Source organism: Syngnathoides biaculeatus, chromosome 22 (genome assembly GCF_019802595.1).
Source record: "Syngnathoides biaculeatus isolate LvHL_M chromosome 22, ASM1980259v1, whole genome shotgun sequence".
Classification (NCBI taxonomy): Eukaryota; Metazoa; Chordata; class Actinopteri; order Syngnathiformes; family Syngnathidae; genus Syngnathoides; species Syngnathoides biaculeatus.
This window is the reverse complement of record NC_084661.1, coordinates 11,668,614-11,680,223: the sequence shown is the minus strand read 5'-3', so window position 1 is coordinate 11,680,223 and position 11,610 is coordinate 11,668,614. Positions and strand designations below refer to the sequence as shown.

Genomic DNA, 11,610 nt, shown 5'->3' with positions numbered 1-11,610 from the left:
TGTCAATCCTGCTGAATACTGTTTAAAACATGGAACAGTACATGTTGGAAAACTGGTCTGGGGGACTTGGTAACATCAGGAACCAATTGTCATGTGCATAGAAATACAGTTGAAAGGAGTTTTTTTTTTTCCCCCCATAGGTGATATGGCTGAACTCATTCTTGTGACTTGCCCAACTCAAACCATTAGATCATTCAGAAGCTGTTGGCAAATGAATAATGTTTATACAAGTGTAATAGTGCTCCTAATTGCCTCTCATTTTGCCTGTGCTTTGCTGCCACCACTTTGTGCGTTGCTGTTCTCCTGCCATAGCGATGCACTAATATTTAGATACAAAATCAGCAGGTTGAATTTGTCTCAGGTTTGATAAATCACATTGTACATGCTAAATTATTCCGTTTGCTTATTATGATCCTACAGCAATGCGCAAAACAAACTGCACAGCAATTTATAGCTTTTGGCAGCCGCATTTCCGGTTGCATCCACTTGGTAGATCAGCTTCCAAATCATGTTCATGTGCAGAATTAGCCAATTTGTGCACATGTAAACCTTTGGCAAATCAGGCCCTAAAAGTCACAACTTATGGAGTTCCTGTAAGCGGCAGTGTGAAGTCTGTGGAACCAGGAGTAAATGTGAGTACACAAACACACACAAGAAGGCGAAGAGTTGCTGGACTCCAGGTTTAAAACTATTATTAAAAAAAGGAAGAAAATCTTAGCACTTGTTGTTGTGTCAATGATCTATTACTTAAACTCTTGACATATCTTTCCAAGTGGAGTGCATCTCCTCTTAGGCACATAAAAAAGTGCATCACTTGTTTTCAGTTCACCTTGAAGTGAATATCAATAAAATGGATCAAACAGCATTGTGTTTAATAATAATTACAATATCTAGCGAGTCACAGTTAGGGCTACAAATATTTAACAGTTGGATATTTTGATTTAAAAACATGGAATCAACAGTAAAATCCATATTGTATTAAAATTTGTGGACAAGTGCTGAGCAATATAAATCCTACACCATGTAAACATACTTCCAATACCTGTAGCAGTCAATCAATAAATTACTCCGGGAGTAATTTCCACAACTTTTCTTTGACATACAAAGTTGTGGCACAGACAGAGGTGGGGCGAGCTCACCGTAAACATGAAGAAGGTGTAGAACATGAGCGCCATTGCCGAAAAGGACTGAATGGAGGACATCATGTTCCTCTGGAGACTCAGAGGGAGCACAATGAAAAGCGACACAGCGATCAGCAGCAGCACGCGAAAACTGCCCGTCACCTAGAGAAAATAATGATTTATTTTATAACTAAATTGTAATTTGCATGTGGTATCTTAATTCCGGTGTGGAGAACTTGAGATGTTTTCTAAAAAAAAAAAAAACAAACCTGTAAACCCAACAGCTGAGCAAAGAAATTTGAGCCCAAATCTGCAATGACCACATAGAAGGCGATGCAGGTTCCCAACATCAAGCCGATCATACTGCAGGGACACAAGGTGAAGCGGCATTTTAAATCTATCGTTTCACCTAATGGACATGCAAATACATTTTTTTAAGCTTTTAACCTTGATTATGTTTAATTACAAGTAAAAACATATAAATCCTCAAATCCAGGACCCTGCATTAAAAGTTGTGTCTATAGGCATCTGCATAACGCAAAGAATGGGTGTAAATGTTTCAAATAAATAAGACTTTCCTGGTTTCCACAAGTGTTTTTCCTGGTTTTCCATAAGCGTGAAAGGCTGCAAAGACAAATATGTTGTTAGTGTGTGAACAATTCGTGTGCAAACACACGGCAACGTCCCAAAATAATCTCTGTTTTGAGACCAGCACCAGCAAAACAAAGCATATGCTGCAGTCAAAACACACAGACAATACTGGTCTTATACATTGTGTAATAAACACGTTATTTCAGTATTACTACTAATTAATCCACACATTGTAAACAGATTTGAACACAAAAAAGTTTTACAAGCGCAAAATGCATAAAAAATATGTAACAAGAATGGAATATAAATAACGTTTAATTTGATAAAATAATTTCCAGCAATAATCAACAATCCAACAATGAAAGAATAATCAGTTAAAAATCGATTTTGCATGATCAAACACAAAAAGTGCCAAGATCTTATCCACTTTGGACCGCTATCCTCACGTTTTTACTGTAGTATCTGCGTATATCTGGCCTGGTGAGTGACGTGGGCCTCGCCAAATGAGAGTGTAGCGTTGGCTGGATGTTAACTGCCTAACCTGTGACCCAGTTTTCAAGAGAGTCGACGTACGCAGCGGCCATCGGCAGATGAACGCAAAAGATTAAGACGATACAAAGTGCAATTACTGCAGATTTTATCAGCTCAAAACTCACCCAATCCAGCATAGGTCCTTCGCTTAGTATTGCTTGCGGTATTAACCAGGAACATGCATGATTTGTGGGTCATCCAGGAGCAAAGGAACAACAGGAGAATTCCCAGTACAATCCCACACTGAGACAAAAATACAGGGCAAGTTAAAGAGAGGACGTGCATGCATCCATCTTGAAATGTACTTTCAGTTAAACGTAAAGCAAATGACATAGCAAAGTGTCAAAGACATTTATATACATGTTTGAATGTGGCATATCAACCTCCAAAAAGAATGAAATACAAGTGATGTACAGTACATGTCATTTGCGCTCCCATTTCTGCAATATCAGAAGCCATTACACTTGCCCCTGTTCTTGTCCATTTTCTTCTCTACCATTTAATTTTTTTTTTTACTCATTTACTTCAAGTCACACACATCAGAGCAGAAATGAGGCAGGAAATGAACAGCAAAAAATCATTCAGACATTCTGCTGTTTACAAGGCAGTTCTGTTCCCAAGGCAACATCATCACTCACGTTTGTACATAATTTGGAGCAATTGAGTTTTCCATGACCAATAACCAATTATTGAAAAAAATACTTTGTACATCTGAAACAAGTCCTGTAGGCGTTCACAACTGGATAAAACAATGTTTGAGTTCAACAAAGCATCCATTGATAGGTTAAACTTTGCCCTTCCTTAAGCAAATATACACCGGCATACACAGTGAAGCAAACGTAAAACATTTACCCATCCATCCATTCTCTTAGCAGCTTATCCTCACAAAGGTCGTGGGGAGTGCTGGAACCTATCCCAGCTGTCAACAGACAGGAGGCGGGGTACACCCTGAATTGGTTGCCAGTCAATCGCAGGGCACAATGAGACAAACAGCCGCATTCACAAATCACACCTATGGGCAATTTAGAGTGTCCAATTAATGTTGCCTATTTTAGGGATGTGGGAAGAAACCGGAGCGCCCGGAGAAAACCCACGCAGACATGGGGAGAACATGCAAACTCCACATAGGCAGGTCTGGGATCGAAACCGGGACCTCAGAACAGTAAGGCCAACGCTTTCCAGCTGACCGCCCGCAAAGCATTTAATAATCACAAAAATTAAGATACACTCTTCCATATTGAGTTGGATTTCCTATAGTTTTTACCACAACGAGGCACTGTCACATTTATTCTTGTGCATAATTATTTTCCTCAAGTAATTTTTGTGAACTCCCTCAGTTGTTTTCCAGTATAATACAATAGTTTAATTTGACTCTCGAGAATCCGTTGTCACGAGTTTTCCTGCACCTTAGGCAATGTCTGTTGACTTTTCACGATTTAAGATTGAAAAAGCTCCTGAGCTTTATTCATTTGTTGGGAAGTGTAACATGATGATAATCACTGCAGTAAATATCCGCGGGCATATTTGCACACTTAAATCCAGAGGTGAGCTTCATTTTCTCCCATAAGAAAAATATTTGCACAACTACTGAGTGGTAAGTGTCATTCAGAAACTAACACCGATGTAACACTAATTTACCTCGACCCACCCCAAACAAAACAAAAGGGAGTACCTGGAGTTTGATTTTTATATAGTCGTAGGGTCGCTTTATAATACTGTACAAAAATATAACCCCTTGTCAGAGCAACTTTTTACTGGGCTGCTTTTCTCAAGAAGTTTTTAGGGGAAGTAAAACATGCTAATTTTGAGATGTTGACTTGGAAAATCACTTTTTTTTTTTTTTTTTTTTTTTTACCCAAAGAAGCTCGTTCTTGGATATTTTAAACTGAAACTTGTCACTCAAGCGGAGAAGGGGTCCCTCGAGTATTTCATTTCAATATATTAATTCGGCTTTGGTTAACGCCATCACTATTCTTCCTGGAAAGTGAATGTGATATGCGAGGAAATAAATTTGGGGGTTTAGCGACAAACAAACAAAATTGTTACTGAAAGAGTACATTATTTTTAACCAAAACTAACTTCTCCTGAGTCATCATTCAATTATCAAAGTTCTGTGTTGCACACAGAATCATCACAACCACCATTTTGACACTGTCTTTTAATGGGGGTGGTAATCTTGCCATGCCACTAGTTTCAGTGTAGTGCCTGCTCACACGTTTTCAGGAATGGGCAGCGAGCTAAATATGGTCTTTTTTGTTTAATTCAACCCTTTATGGCTAGGTCCGGCACTCCAGAAAACCCAACAATTTGAAGACGACCGTTAAAAAGTCAATTTTAAAATGGCGGCCTTTGAAATAGGTGCGAGTGCGGGCACGTTGGCAGCCGACGCACCTGTTTGAAGCAGAAAGGCATGGTGAGCACGCTCACGCCGACAATGCTGTTCACCACGTTCATGATGAGACCCCAGTTGGATGCCGTCATTTTGGAACGACTCTTTTTTTCCCTCGGTAGGAAAATGTCAAGTAACACACACACACACAAACCAACGAAAAAAATGCAGCAGACGGAAGGAGTGGAAACGTCGAAACGCCACAGTTTTATCAGTGGGTGACAGCCGGGGTTCGTCTCAGATCCGGGGTTCCATAACTCCTGTAGTGACGTGGCGCTGTGGGGACAGTCAACAGCCCATTTGAGAACTAATTCAAACCTTTAGAAATAAACCACACACTACTGCGTCATCGCGAACATCCGAAATACTAACAATAATGCGATAAGACTGCCATTTTACCGTTTAAAGTTTCATCATTCCCAGCGTCGGCCAGTTTCTGTCATTAATCGTGACGTCATGTCACATATAAATCCGTCGACGTCTGAAGAGTGGCGTCCTCGTTTTAAGTGCGCAAACGGTACTTTTAAAACAACTCCATTGGAAATAGTAAATTAAAATCCGACCTGTCTCTCTTTTTTTTTTTTTAATCTCCCCCTGGGCTCGAGCGTAACCAGGAAGTCGCGATTTTAGTCGAGGAAGTGAAGGAAGACCACAGGTCCCCTTTGCTTACCCTTGAAGCACGCGGACTCCCCCTGGCGATCGTGTAGTGGTTACGCGTTTGATGCCACGTCCTCCCAAGTTGATTTTGTTCAACATGTAAGAGGAACCAGAAGTACTTTAGATAGAAGTACAGATACTTGTACAGCTGTGCTTGTCAAACCTTTTACACCATGCACTATGCTACCTAAAAAAAAAATTTAAAAATCAGCTGGTCAATTATCATCCTCATGAACATTAAAATACACAAAAACAATACCGAGGTTCGATTATATTAATTAAAACCGTAATTACGCTCACACTGCATATTAAAATGAAATACAATTTAAAGATAACAATTCTTGGAGATGAAATGCAAATGTGCTAAAAAGTGAAATACAACTGAACTGTACTGTGGCGGTGATTATTTCACGTACCACAAGAGGAAGCTCGTCTATAACGAGTTATATCTGTACCACACACACAGAATCACTGAAAAATGTACTTAAGTACATTAATGAAGTAGTTGTACTTTATTACTTCCCACCAGTGGTTCTATCAATACCATTCAATACTTTCATCACAAGGAGTTTTGCACCAATTCAAGCAAATGTCCAACAATGCATTTGCACTACGGTTTTTTCATACAGCAATTCTGTCTACACTGTACTATAAATACCGGATTCTCCAACTTTAAAATAAATGTTGCATCTTTTTAAAATGTCCAAATGTATGCCATTTGAATTAATTACATTTGGTAATGTTCCTTTTATTAAAATACATCATGAATATTAAGGATGAAAGATTCAAAGATGAATAATTCCTTTGGCTACAGATGGTAGTTCGGTTTAATAGGCATACCAAATATGAAGAGGTCCTTTGGAGGTGGGGAGTGGGGGGGGCTCTCCGCTGTAAGTGATCCCTAGGCCCAAAACATTTGAGCTCCCCTGCTATAAATCATCTCATTGCACGTGTATTCTGTATAATCAATCTTTTTTTTTTTTTGTTCTACAATAATTATTTGCACTCAGAGATAACTGTCTGGCTATTATAATATATTACATAGTCATTCCTGTAATAGACATAGAAACTTATGTTGACATTTATTTGTGTAGGTTTATATACACATATACATTTTTTTTTTTTTTTAACTAGCCGCTTGATGCACTTCTGGTTAGATGCGATCTGCATTTCATTGCCTTGCAATCATGACGTGTAAGGACAATAAAGTTTGATCTGATCTAGTCATTTGTTTCCAGGATTTTCAGTCTTTCATCTGCTCATCTGATAAGTTGAGATGCCGATCCCATGCTTCAGATGTCTCGATTGAGAGCAGTTGACAGCAGATAGCGTCGCTGAAACCTCCCAGATGGTTTCATTTAGCCAATTCCTTGGGGTCCACACCGTCAACTGTTTCCAGCATTTATTTTCTCTTCTTTGCGTGAGATTTTAAGGCAACGTAAAGAACAAATGAAATGTAGATTAGTGAATGAAAACAGACTGAATAGTAACAGTATTTAAAGCTATTCATTTTCAATCATCGGTTCAATACTTTAGTAAGTATAGTAATAGTCGTAAGTAAAAGTAAAGTGCATTTTCAATATTTTAACTTGTGTTTGTTTATTCCTGCGTTTATAGGGTTTCGACTGATGACGTTTTGTGATTATCCAATTAACTCAGCGGTTTCCATTGTTCAAGCAAACTACTGGAATACAGGTAAGGAATGTTCTTTTTTTTAAAACTGGACTTATGATTTGACTACTGTTTTAGAGAAAAGGACTGTGCGTGACAACCTACAGATGAAATTGTTTTACTATACTGTCTGAAATACTGAAACTGGACGGTGTTGTAAACTAACTGCACTCCGAATGTGCGGCCTACTTCCTCCCTCGCTGATTGACTTTTGTAATCATAACAACACTAATATATCTATGTATATACATGGATCCTGTTTTTCCAGCCTTCAGATTCCGGTCAGGAAAGGGAAACAAGGGGGATGTGGAGGCTAAAGGTGTGAGGGTTAAAAAAAAAAACAAAAAAAAAAAAAACAGTGTACCCAAGGGGAAAATAACAAACTCCAGCACCTTAAATGTAACTGGTGATGGTTTATTCCTGCTGCCTGCCTGGTGCCCTCTCTGATAGAAGACCATTGTGTTGTTTGACCAGGAAATAGAAGAAAGAGTGGAGGAGCGGAGGGGAGGGGGCAACACGGAGCGTTTTGCCCGAGCGGGGCTGCGCGGTATCTCCAAGGATCAAGGTTATTCAGAGGCTGGGATGTGATGGCTAGGGAGGCAGCTGGGCGATGAATGGAAGTGTACGTCGGCTTGATTTTTGTTGTTGCCCTGCTGCATGTAGCAAAAAAAAAAGGCCGTGTCACAAACTAAAAAAGGAAGTTTTCCATTTAAAAATGAAAAAAACAACAACTTTTTTGGTATATTTGTTATAGCTATAAATAGCAATTGAATAAACTGAGCTGTGGAGAGGAAAGAAATATCCCTCTGGCGGAATTTTGTACCACTTATTATAGTTTTAAGAAACCACCACGCTCGAGGAAAAGCAACCAATGAGCAAAAAAAAAAAAAAAAAAAGACATGTTCGAATAGACTGTTTTTAACTGACGTCACACACCTTCCGATTTAGAACGCGGGCGCCATCTTGGTTTGGTGAATTCGCGTAAACACACCGTAACTAAGCAGGAATAATTTCAGAAAGGCGTATGATTGGGGGCGCACTGCTATGTTATCGGTTGTGTAGGGATTTGCGAGCTTGGACCCTACGCATGTTCACGGATCGAGGAAGACATGACCAATGATTAGACGAGTAAATGGATTTATTACAAAGGAATGTGCAATACAGACGTCCGGGTCTTATCTAGGTATCTGCTGCACACGAGACGTGTGTCTTCTGGCAGGATAGCCCAAAGAAGAAGACAAAAGCTGCCCGGTAACACAAGGTTTTTATATGTATGGGTCCATGGTAGAAGTGGCTGCTGGGATGGTAACTTTCCGCTCCTTATCTGGTCTTGTTTGTCTCCACGGCAACGCCTGGGCTAGGAGGATATCAAGAGCTGGTTTCTGCGCACAAAGATCAAGGACAGCCGCCGCGCAGCACAACACCTCCTTGTCTGATTAGCAAATGGACAACACCTTATCTGTTGATTAAATGTATAAGGTCATATTTAAGCAAATAAATAAAGTACAATAAAAGTAAAATAGTCTTCAGTTGCTCCAACGAAAGTGAGCGCCAGCTGTGATCAAGAACCAGTACGAGAAAACGGAGCAGTTAGTAACCAAACGGCGACAACTGTGACTGTCTCGTATTAGCAGAGCCGATCTAGCAGCCAAGCACAATACTCATGTGAGGATGCAATGCATGTCTCCAAAATCTGTATTTTCCGTTTTATTATAATAAGTTTGCAAAAACGAGTTACCGCACCGCTGGCTGTTTTGTGAGTTGAGTTCAAAATGTAGCCGTGGAAGCGAAGAAAAAGGTGCGGGCTGCGCTTGGGACTCGTGCCGATCGAACCTCTCTCTCTCCCTCTCGGTAACAAAAACGAAAATAATCATTCCCACCTCTTTCGTTGGTATAATCAACATAATTTAACACAACGCTGACTGTAATCACGCGGTACATATTTAAATTGCATTGCGCGGTACACTAACCTTAGCAGTGTGGAGACATGAGTTGCTTACAATGGATACCGAACTCAGTCATTGATGATTTGGTTGTAGGCCTCCAGACCTTTGTAATTCTTTAGTCGGTCCACGGTGTAAGCGCTTGTCGAAAAGACGAGATAGTGGACGATGTCATTTGTCTGCTCCATTTGTGTTTCTCCAAGGCATATGGGTCAATATTATCGATCAAAGCGCGCTTCTTGTCGTAACGGTTTCTTGAAACAACATCGATAACTTTCCAACGTCTTTTTAGCCATCACGCGTCACTTTTAACAGTCGTACGAACATTTGTGTAACTCTGGCCTGTATGCAAAAGCATTAGAGTGAACGGCGCGTCAGTAGAGTGAACCCATTCAACATGGCCGTGTGGCCCGGATATAGTCACGCGGTCGAAAACAGTCTATAGGTGACGCTCTTCATAAGTCATGCTAGTCATGGAGCAGCGTTTAGCTAACATCAGTTTGTTTGCAATACTTTTACTTATATGTAATACATTTAACTAATCAGTTTTATCCGACATTATATCTTCTACTGAAGCTCGTTCAGTAAAAGCTGAAGCTACTAATCAATCATGTGTTACAAACATGGCAACTAAAGTGAAGCGAAGCGACGTTAAAATCTCACTCGCAGTTTTAACATTGCAAATCTCCTCTTCAAGTAGATGCAAGGTCACCGTAGCGCTCACGCTTGTCTGCTTCCGCCGCGTTGTTCAGGCAGATGCGTCGATGCTAAGTGGCTGAGGAAACAATTAGTTCTGCCTCTAGCGGCGCTTGCATTATTTATTGGCGCTTAGCATGAAAGACGGCAAACCGCTTATGTATGGCAGTTACACATTCCGTTATCATCGTGTGCGTACGGATGGAACACTCTACAAATACAGGCACAAACTTTACACAAGCAAAAGGAATCCCCGTCTGAAATTGATCCAACATCCTTCCGTGCAACATATTGGAGATATACACAAATGGTCACTCTTTAAGGGAGGAAATACACTTTTATTATTTTGCCCTCATTCCATCGGCTTTTGTTCACTACAGGTTTCTTCTCCAATGAAATTGTCATTCAGATTTGATTTCTTTCTTTATTTATTTATGCTCATTGTGTGCGTGTAAGTGTGCATATGTGTGTGATCAGAGAGGTTAAGACAGGAAAGCCCTGCTCCTTGTGCACCACTGACCCCTCAAAATCGATGTGACAGACCAGTTGATTGGCTGGAGGGTCCTGTCTTTCTGCGCCTAATCCCTCAAGGTAGACCCTCGGCCAGGCCTGCTGCGTTTAAGTGTGCGCGTGCGGGTGCGTGCATGGGTCTGTGTCTGTGTGTGTGTGTGCTCTCGCATGTGTGTCTTTCTGCACCTAATCCTTCAGGATAGAGCAAAAGCCACGGGTTGGCGTATCGGCGCAGTTGTTGGGGTCAGGCCTGTGTGTGTGTGTGTGTGTGTGTGTGTGTGTAAATGCTCGAGTTCTTCTCAGTAGTCCAATTAACAGTGCAGAGTACCAATGTATATTCCAAGGGGTCAGTCATGTGTTTGGAAGTAGTAGTAGTTGGTTATCAGGGCGGGACGAGGGGGCACGTTTTAGGGCAGATTTGGACCGATAACCCACTTTGGGCGAAATTAGACGCAGGCATCTGGATTTGACCAGAGGTCCTCGCTGTGACCCCCGAGTGACCGAGGGGGTTACGGGGCACAAAGCAGAGCGGTGACCCCGCACAGGTCAAGCATGCGGGCGGCTGAAAGGATGCCTTTGTGGGTCCTGGCATGCTCACTATTTCCCATGAGCACCAGGGGACCGCGTCTGCCCAGGAAGCCAGAGCGGAGAGGCGGTGAGACAAGGTGTGTGTGTGTGTTTTCCGTAATTGATTTTTGTTTAGATTTCAACTGGCTTGATGCGTGATTATCCCTGACAAGATGCCTTGATTTTTATTTGCTATCTTCCATGTGGGTGTGTTTGATTTTTGGGCGCTCTGGAAAACATTTAGTTTGTCTGATGGAAACTTTGCCACTCTAATTCATGTTTTATTCCCATCCAAATAATCACAAACTCTTTGATGCTAGTTGGGGGATGGGGGGGGGGGGGTGTGACAAAGCCACCCATGGTCTTTTATATCCCTTCCAATCCCGATGCCCGAGTATGTAAAAAATCTCGCCGAGGAGTTCATTCTCGCGTCTGTTTACGTTTGCGTGCGTGTGTCAGCGAGAGATTCAAGGTCTGCCTGTGGTTGCCGCCTGTGTACATCTGTTAGCGGCTCCTTAATGAGCGCATGTACGCCGCCTCCAGTGCTTGTGTGTGGCCCTCGGAGAGGCAGAGAGGAGCCCTCTGCTCCAGTAATCACATTTAATTACACACCAGCATTAGATGGCCCATGAATGGGGTTTTTAGACAGGCCTCTTACACCGGAATTGGCCGCATCCCACCGAACATTGCCCACCTTTGTCCCAGCCATCCCCTTCTATCTTCTTTTAAGACTTTGTCATTTGACCATCAGCAAAGCACTACAGTCTAGTACTAACAACTGCTGGGCTAATACTGCACATTAAGAGCTCCGAGGTAAAGGGGACAATAGGCGTTTTCTTGGCTGAACGGCGTGTGTCGGCCTCATTAATGAGGCAAATGGACCACACATTAGACTCATCAGCAATCACGTTGTCCTCCTATCCTAGATAACGGC

At 41.5% G+C, this 11,610-nt stretch overlaps 1 protein-coding gene across 1 annotated transcript in view; it reads left to right on the top strand.

Annotated features, from left to right (window-relative positions):
- Window positions 1–4,617: 4,617 nt before the first annotated feature.
- Window positions 4,618–11,610, top strand: part of bahcc1b (BAH domain and coiled-coil containing 1b) — a 111,959-nt gene continuing 104,966 nt past the window's right edge. Inside the window, exons 1-2 of the mRNA XM_061810938.1 lie at window positions 4,618–4,750; window positions 6,907–6,984. Of these exons, the coding sequence (XP_061666922.1) occupies window positions 4,654–4,750; window positions 6,907–6,984 (175 nt within the window). The 5' untranslated portion in view covers window positions 4,618–4,653. The remainder of the gene's footprint in view (window positions 4,751–6,906; window positions 6,985–11,610) is intronic.